This window comes from Coptis chinensis, chromosome 7 (assembly GCF_015680905.1).
Source record: "Coptis chinensis isolate HL-2020 chromosome 7, ASM1568090v1, whole genome shotgun sequence".
Lineage (NCBI taxonomy): Eukaryota > Viridiplantae > Streptophyta > Magnoliopsida > Ranunculales > Ranunculaceae > Coptis > Coptis chinensis.
The window spans coordinates 41,481,191-41,490,950 of NC_141462.1; the positions used below are offsets into that span (position 1 = coordinate 41,481,191).

The 9,760-nt window shown below is 36.0% G+C and overlaps 1 protein-coding gene across 2 annotated transcripts; it reads right to left on the reverse strand.

The window, feature by feature from the left end:
* Positions 1-926: 926 nt before the first annotated feature.
* Positions 927-9,106, reverse strand: LOC147487580 (ATPase GET3B). Of its 2 annotated transcripts, none has more exons than XM_086573124.1 (11): positions 8,914-9,106; positions 8,419-8,630; positions 8,242-8,304; positions 8,025-8,135; positions 7,417-7,491; positions 7,267-7,335; positions 7,128-7,193; positions 5,976-6,050; positions 5,803-5,901; positions 2,328-2,462; positions 927-1,414 (listed from the first exon to the last, which is right to left on the reverse strand). In XM_086573124.1, exons 1-11 carry the CDS (start codon positions 9,074-9,076, stop codon positions 1,277-1,279), a joined length of 1,206 nt encoding a protein of 401 aa, XP_086429250.1. In that variant the 5' UTR covers positions 9,077-9,106; the 3' UTR covers positions 927-1,276. The 2 variants fall into 2 exon arrangements, with proteins under 2 accessions (XP_086429250.1, XP_086429251.1); XM_086573125.1 differs by having other exon boundaries at positions 8,419-8,650; positions 8,914-9,047.
* Positions 9,107-9,760: the final 654 nt, after the last annotated feature.

Genomic DNA, 9,760 nt, shown 5'->3' on the forward strand with positions numbered 1-9,760 from the left:
ACATTCACGTGCTAGCCAAGTACCTTCTCTGCAAATGGGGTATCCATTGCTGTAAGGCAGTCCATGCATTGATTAGACTAACTCCACTAACATCAACCAATCATAAGCAAATTTTGGTTTGTAAGTAACCGATTTGGGGAAAATACAACCGATGATATATGACCAACTGCTATCATAGCATAGCTAGACTAACACAGCTAAGCCTGGAAGATTCTCGTACTTGACATTTCGTGCTGTACAACAGGGTTTTACTTGAGATATTCCGTTAACCTTTGACATAATAGTATTATTTCACTTAGTTATTCATCGTTGCGGTCAGTTAAAGTGAACACAAGGAAAATGTGAAAACTACAACTAGAGAAAATGGATACCACGGAATCAAACCACATTCATCTAGAAAAATGGAATTGTTATTCTTCAAATAGCCAACAGAGAAACCATCCACTCACGGCTCACTATCATTTTACATTTTTAGGTGGCAAAAGAATAAGACTTCTGCTAATCTGGTATGTGTGCTCTTTGTGCAGAAAAATAGGGATCATCTCTTTCTCAATTGTCTGTCTACTTTTGAAATTTGGGCATTATACTTCAACTATTTCAATGTGAGGTTCCACCATCAAATATCAAGAAGGCCTTCGGGGAAAGTATCATCTCGTTTCCACTTTCCAACAAAGTCAAATGGTTAATGGTTAATGCACCGCTGTCCTAATGCGATTGTATAAACTATGAAGTATGAACACTATGAAAGGAAACTAATTTGAAGATCATTGCGCTTAGAGAAGACAAGTGCATAAGTTGGTAGCAAAAGTCAAAGAGGTTCTATTTGATTGGGCTTGTGCTAATTCAGCATTTGCAGATAAAATTTTGGTGACGTCACGTGTAATTTGGAAGGGCTTGGAGAAATTGGGCTGCTTAAACCCGAGAAATTTGTAAACACTATTATTATAAATACGAAGTGAATTTTACAGATCGAAAAAAAAATTGCTATAGATTACAAAAGGTGTGCCCTGTGCCCTCATTTGGCACACAATATGAACTATCACTCAGGACTGTTTTAACTGAATAAAAGTTTTCTGTATGAAATGAGCAAAATGTAAGTCCTAAACCCAGCCGGTTTGTCTGTGTATGTGCAGTAAAGTTGTGGACCATCCATGAGCAAGTCCGCAAGCATTCATGAAAAACTTACAAAAGAAAATGACGTGATAAAGAGACAGCTTAACGGATTCAAAGTGAGTTAACCAACAAATAATTACCCAGGAGTCCAGGACTGACAAGTTTACTTCCAAACCATATCCGCCATAAATTTAAGAGCTGGTACGCCTCTGATCTCCACATCAACTAAGGGTGCCTGGATTACTTTCAAGCTAGCAAGTTCTGGATCATCCTGGATCATATCAAGGGCACGCATCTGATCCTGAAATACAAGATTTTTTTTTAAATTGCACAACTCTTGACCACAAGAAGTCTACATACATATTTTATTTTAAAAAATTGTTCTCAGAAAATCAAGGACAGCTCGCAATTTTCTTGTTTATATAATATATATCCAATAAACCAAATTATACATCATATTCTACCATTAATTAGAAAGATATCCAATATTCCAGCACTTCTGAATTGTGACGTTGAAGAGATAAGAATGGTGGTAATACCTAATATACATGTTACACGTCATGCTTTTAGAAGCAGAAGTTCTTATTGTTGCCTCTATAAAGTTACAAATACAAATAGCAGTGAGCACACGTTTGAAGCGTGTCTGTTAGTTTCTAATTGTTCTTTTTCTTTTTTCCCTAATGTTGAAATATACTTATACGATAACGTTTCAGATATCATCGACTATTCAAACATAAATCATCAAAATATAGATCTCCAAATATTGGCACATATGCCGTAGTCTCATAAGGCATTTGCAAATTGCACTTTCTTGAGTTGGACATGTCATATATATTTCAATATTTCCGATTTACAGTTTCATAAATAGAGAAAAAAACATCTCATGATATATCACAATATACCTCAACCTTCAATAAATATCTCGAAATAAAATTTCGTTATATTTTGATCTATTCTGAAATAAATCTAGATATATCTCTAAATAAAACTCCAAAGAACGTTCGCATAAAACAGGGGCAAAATTGCCTTTGTAAAAGACAAGGGCAAAAAAATTCACTATGATGAAAAAAGAGTGAAGATATTCAGTAATATTATTCAAATGTAACTCACCACTTCTTCACTAGTAGTAAGATAGTTGAGTCTACGGCCTCTTACCAAAGCATCGATACCACATATAAGAAGTAAAAAACAGGACCATTCATTTGGAGCATTACCTTTCTTTTCATTGCACAGAATTTGCAATCCGACGAGGATGGCGGTAGAATCTGATTGACGATAAGCCTCTGAACAGGAACGTTTTCCTTCTTCAAGGATGCATGTAGCCGTGAAGACTCACTGATTGCCATTACCTTAGAAGTAAAACTAAATGTGAGACATGAGAAGATTGCAAGTAAACCAGTAGCTCAATATAATTTTCTGCATGGTTGATCAATGACCATGATATACAAATCATTACGTGGAAGCAAGGAAGATGAGGAGGGTTCCGTTAGCATTCTTTAACACTCTCAAAAGAAAACTTGGTTTTCAACAAAAAACCCTAAGAAAACGACTTTGATGGTTAATCCTCAAAGTACTATCAAGTAATGAAGAAATAGAACACAAAATCAAGAAAAAAACATAAATTGAAACAAAACAAACTAAATGTCATTTGGATCACGTACTGGCCATGCGAATTGTATGCACTGCAATACTCTCACTAGGTTGAGAAGAACTCATCGACGAATTTAGCTCCAGGAACTTAAATAGAAAGCTGGGTATCCAAGGAATAGAGCATTGGAAATCCAAATATTTTTGGAGAAAGGACAACCATAAAATTTACAAGAACCCAGCCATAATCTCTGCCTGCCGAAGTGGATGGAGTGTCAAGAAAACCCAAAATGTGGTAAATCAACCGGTGAACGTGGAGGAGATGGATTAACTAAAAGTATTATACAGAAGGAATATGCAAATGAAGATACCTCAGATGCAGTGAAGGTTTTATATTGGATGATCACACGAGGAAGATCTAAATTGTGGGTATTATCCACACAGTATGAACAATTGAGAAAGAACCAAGCCGACCCAATACAGGTTTGTGGCTGGGCCAGAATGCTGCTACCTTTATTTAAAGTACGCCGTAACAAGGTCACAACCTGAAAAACTTGTCCCCACGAATAGGATCAACTTGTGTGTAATAAGAAGCATACTACTTTTCAAGTCAGGTTGAACATCCTCATGCAGAGAGATGATATGAAAAAACCAAATCCATTGGAAGGTGGTATGTCGCCGTATCCATAGGAGCAACAGGAGAGACACCTTGGGGGCAAAATGAAATGGAGAGCATCACAACCTATTGACAGAGTTGTTCTAAGCTAACATTGCCTGCGAACAGCATAAATCTTGAGGTTATATCCTGCTATACAATGTAATCTATTCTGATCTGGTGAAGATCTTAGCCCCATGTAAAAATTCCAAGTATCAAATCCTGGAATGGGAAATGTGTATTTCATAGTACTTTTATTGATGCCCTTACACTCCAGGCAAATCCTTAGTGCCTTATTCTCTCTCAACAACAATCGAATGCTAGGTTTGATGCTTTTCTCGCAACTATAATGCAATGCAAGACCTGTTGCTCCTTTACGACGGGCACACTGATGCCGCTCCATAATAATGCATATACTGCTCCTCTCAATAGAACCGTCCCTGTTTTATAGATCATTCAGCAAAATACTAGTGTTCCACTTCAACAACAACAAGGTGCATTGAACGTTGATGATGACTCCCTGTAAACCAAGTCAGCACCACCTCCTTTTTTGAATCCTTTTAGGAATTTACAGTCTGACAATAATAGTAAGGAGCTTGTGTCATCTACTTTTTCAAATTCATCTCAGCTCGATCCCAAATTCCCAATGAATCAGTATTGGCAGATTGGGAACGTACTAATACCAATCCAGAAAATATTCAGGGACATTATCAACCCCCAATCCCCAATGTGCGTCAACGAGTGCGTGGGTGTGGTCATGGGTATCATAGGGGTCAACAATTTGTTGATACCCTCCTTTAACACCGACTAGGAGAAATACCAGGACTTTCAATCGCCATTCAACTGATAACAATCATCGCCAATATGATAATTTTTTTGTTCTGAATAATCATGTTCTGATTAATAATGGTAATAATAACCTGGCTACTTTGATTCACTTAATCTAGGTTTCCAACAGCCTATTCATGATGTCCTTGATTCTAAGGATATTTAGACTTTATCAGAAGCTTATCAGTATGTTGTGAAGACTGAATCTTTGCTTGCAGGTAACAATGTTGGTTCTCTTCGTTCTTCTTCATCTGTTGTGGCTAAATCTGTACCTGAGACAGTATTGCTGGAGCTTGTTGCTACCAATGCAATCAAATCAAGGAAAATTGTCCCAAATTATTATTAAAGGTTGTTCTTATAGTTGATGGAGACAACCAAGATCACCTTCCTCTAGATATTGAAGACCATGAACGTGTTGCTGCTATTGTTGTTCCAGTGATGAAGATCTATCCAGAAGATTTCTTATGAACCTGTTTAAATCTCGAGGTCGAGATTCTTATGTAATAGGCGTATTAGGGGTCGTTATTGGGACATTTTTTTTGTTTTGTTTTTCATATTATTTTATTTTATCAGATGGCCATGTCAGCCCATAGAATAAAGCCTAATTAGAGGTTTTAGGGTTTGAGGAGGCAAGGTTAGTATAAATAGATTAGAAGCCTCCTTGCAGGGTCAGATAGAGTTTATTGAAAGAATAGTTTTATTATTGAGTGACATCTTTTTTCTCTAATTTTTAAACTACGTGTTAATTGTTTGTTTTATTATTCCTCTGCGTAATTCACATTGCAGACAATGCCTTAATATTGTTAATATGCCTTCTAATAGCCAAATCAGATTCTATTAAGGCAAAAAGAACTGCTTCATGCAAAGTTCATATCCAAAACGACATTTTAATTTACGTGGATGTCATAAGATCAACTCAAAAAGCTATCGCAATAACGAAGGGCATAATAGGCTAATAGGTCAAGAGCAGGATGGCAAGGTACTCAATGTATCCGTGATCTCACTCTTCCTAAATGTTCCTCCCTTCAGATTCTTAATGTACTCCTGATTGGCAACAAATGACACCTCTATAGGTCGGGCAATCCACCTAAGAAAGAGCACAAATTGTTCCTTGTCTCCTAGAAAACCAAATCACAAACTGATGGCTCATTGAGGTCTCTCACTCACTCACTCCCTTAGGTCGAGATAACTGTATGCTAATTATTGGCGAGATCATCTTCTCCTCATTGAGATCATCATGAAAAAAAATTAACACACTAAGACAGCTCTCAGACATTAACTAAACAAAATATAGGTGCAAAATTTCATAATAAGATGTATTTAAACTTTTCAAGTCTAATTTACGTTTAAGAAGGTGGAAACTTCAGAGGTAGCTGCACTATTCTTGAAGACATAAGGAGGTGTGATCACAAGAGACGTTTCCATATCAATTAACATACCCAAAATATCTAGAATAAGACAATTGTTGTTTGATTTGTTTGTCCTTTCATATGAGAACTGTTAAATTGAACTAGGAAATCAGTAAATACAACTAGCTGCAGCACAATTAGAGAGTAAAAATTAACCATGGTTTAAAATAACATTGTGTATAAACTACTAGAAGTCAGGAACTTAATTACCGTGGGTATTGTTACTATAACAAATTCGGTTGACTCTGCATCACGGAAAAGGTCTCGCACTTTTGCCATCCTCTCCCTCAATTTCTCTAATTTGTCAGACTACACAAACAAGCTCAGGACAATTAGCATTGTGAAATAAAAAGCTGTTCACCTTTAACCAAAGTGGAACTTACAGCATCTTCCTTCTTCTCTTCTTGCCCAAAAACAGATTTGATGGCTGAGGTCGCTGAAGTCAATTTCTTTTTTAGCTGAAATGAATGAAGTACAAGAAATAAGATATCTCTAACATGTGTGAACATAACTAGAGAAACTTAATGTCAGCCAACATTAAGTATGATGCATTGCCAAATGTTTTGAGGATGTTGTGCTAGAAAGTTGATCAAATGTCAATGGATTAAACTGCAACAACTAGTAATAAGTATATAACTCCTGAAGATTAGAAGTAAATTGACAGACATAAACTGAGCGTCTTCCAGAGAATATTAACATTACCAATGCATTTAAAAAGTAACTAAACTGAGCAGATATTACTTCAGGAAAAAGTAAAATCAGTAACCTTCTGTGCACATTGACATTAAAATTAGCCAGACTATTGGTTAAGCTAGCAACAACTGCCGAGCAGTTTCAAACTGGGATCCTGATTTGGAAAATTGAAGTATCTGGTGGTAGTTGATTTGGGAAACAACATCTTTATAAGAAAAGTTCAATAATCATGCAACTGACTGAGTTGTTTATTCCGTGACCATTATATGAACCATGAAACATTGAGGTCTTAACCAAATGTGGAGAAAATTATTGAAAGGTAGTGAGACATACAGACATATGCGCTTACCAAGAATCTGAATCATAATGCTTCTTAATCATATAACATTTTGGAGTTTTGTAAACAGTAGATCTATTCAAAAATATTCACCGAACTGTTAATTAGCACGTTCAATTCCAGATAAAATTATAACTTCAAGTGGGTGTTGACAATCAACAAGTTGCTTGCCACTAAGCCACAATTTTATATGTCACTTGTTCATTCAAGAATTAGTTCCTATACTTGTTTACAAATACAAATACAAACAAGGCTTTGCTGTATTGACCCAGTGGCCAAACTAGTTGTCATTTCTGACCTTCTAAACATATAAAAGCACTACCATATTGAGGCTCTTACCTTTTTCCTTTTAAGGAAAAAGTATGTATTATTAATGTATAACAAAAGATGTGAATGAAGAAGATACGTAGAATACTACATTACAAGAACAAGAACAAGAAAAAGCAAATATAAGAAAATACAACACAGTGGAAACACTAACTAGTCACCATATTGAGGCTCTTACCTTCATGATCTTGCCTATGGATGCGTCCAAGAAGTCCGGCAGGGACAAAAGGCGGAGAGTGTGACCCTATTAGAAAACCACGTGAGTAAGGTGGACAATGAGCCCAAAAGCAGAATCTTTCCAATTATTTCCTTCTTACCGTTGGTGCAGTATCAAAAACAATCCGAGTAAACATTCTATACTCCGGTGATTCAACAAATTGCATAACCTGGACGCAGACACAACAAAAGTTAAAAGATACCCCACACATGACCATCAAAACAAGAGGAACTACGTAATGTGGGCATACCTTTGAAATCGCAAGAGCTTCATCCAGACCAGGGGGAGGGGTATCCAGCAATTCTCCGAGTTTTAGTTCTCCTAACTTGAAAATTCCCAAGACGAGCATTTAGTCAAACAGGTAAACTTAATTACTTGAATATATCCCGACATTCAGCAATCAACCTTAATTACTTGAATATATCCCGACATTCAGCAATCAACCTTCTTTACATATTTCTTAAATAATATACCGATCACAGTTGTTTGACTTGTTTCAAATATATATACAACAAAGAAGGAAGAAGTAAAAGCCATAATGACAAGTATACCAAATATAAAAGCCAACCTACATACAATATCTCAATTTCCTTAACAATTACTAAGTTAAGGCTTGAAAGCTGCACTTGGTCCCTAGAAATGACAGCAATAGAAAGATCTTTCTCATACTTTATTTGAGTTAATCTAAGAAATTCATTCCTGTTTTTTGCTTTTCCATTATTGCTTAACTGACTGAGAGCTCGTTTTTCTTTTCAGTCCATTAAGTCTTGTTTGTGGACTAAACAAAAGACAATATGAAAGATTAACAAACTCTGAATTTTTATCACTTGGTATGAACTATCAAATTTCCAGGTTTACCTGGTCAACAAGCATCCCAAGGCCCATGCTATCCATAAAATCTTTGACCCCAGTCCCACCATTTGACTGACTTGCTGATCTAAATTCTTCCCTTGCCTTTTCAGGATTTATCTGTGAGAGAGATTCCAGTAAAATACCATAGCAAATATGTGTTTAATAGGCAGTATACACATACATAATGTTGTAGACACCCGTACATATAACTCTACCTACACACCTCAAGGGCAAACAGCTGAGAATCTGGACCTTCAACTGGTACTAGCATCCCTCCAGTCAAATTCTAGCAAAAATGACACCATGTTCATCATTACAAATCTAAGATAGGCAACTGTTGAAATGATAAACACGAAAAATATCTCGAATTACTAATACGCAGAACACACACACTCCTCACTTGGGCAAAAGAATCACTGAGGGAGTGTGCAGGATCAGTCGAAACTACAATAGTTGGATGTCCATTATTTGCAAATTTTACAGCAAGGGATGCTGCACAGCTCGTCTTTCCAACGCCACCCTTTCCTCCTAGCATATAATACTTCCTTTGGGTTCCTGATACCATCTCATCAAACCCAGCAACAGCTTCAGCAGGTGCAGCCACTGATCTCACTGCAAAAAAAGATACACAACTACATGGTGTTTTATAGATCTTTAAGAGTTAACATGAAAATGTGGAAGGTGATGGTGAGTTTGAGATAAGTCATGGTACCCTACTTTAGAATTAAAAACTTTATAGTTCTTAAGCCTTACAAATGGCCACCAAACTGAATGCTATCCGTTGGAAGAATGTGTAGAAAAAAAAGGAATATATTTCCAGACTACGTTTGTGCAATAAAACATTTTCGTGTTGAGAATTCATTATAATTTAACTATTAAAAATAATAAGAGGTACCTTGGAACGTATTTCTGTGTGGTTTTTTAGTACAAGGAAGAGAAAAAAAGCTAAAATTTCTTCTACTAAGTCTGAGTGGAGAGAAAGAAGGTGTGTGGGTTTTAGATAAGTGAGAGAAAAGAGTTGTCATGGAGGGAACACATTGTAGTGCTGCTGCTGCCATCCCTCTTTTCTTCTTCTTGGTTTTTCCAGTCTACCACGTCCTCATATTTATATATAGGCCCGACTTGGGCTGGGCTTTAAAATATCGGACACGTGGTTGTTTTGAAATACAAACCAAGAGGGTTAATATTCAGCTTTTGAATTTTTTTCTTTTTCTTTTCAAACTCAACTAGTTTTCAAACCCGTTCTATGAACGGGTGCCGTTATATTAAATTATTATGAAAATTATAGTAACTATGTGGGGTTGTGGAGCTATGAGATATGAATATTATATTAGCTTTTACTTAATTTTTTATGTGGATAGCTATGAGATACGAATATATGAACATCATATTGGGTTACACTAAATTTTTTATGTGATTCCTATGAATATCATTAATCAGTATATCTCTCACGTTGAAGAAAAAGATGATGAAGTAACCTTAAGTTGAAATAGCTGTCACGTAATATTGTTTCAATCTAGTTATTAGAGAATTATATTGGGCTACACTATGAATAAATTAAGATCGAGCATTTAGTAATGGTTTCTTGATGTTTATCAAAAAAGTGTTAATCTTTGAAAGTTTACATCCATTATCAGCTATATTTTTGTGGTTTTATGTAAAGGAATTGGGAAATAAGTGATTGTGGACAGAGTACATGTGTAAATTGAAGGTTGCCGGAAATTGTAGGATTTGAGGAGATA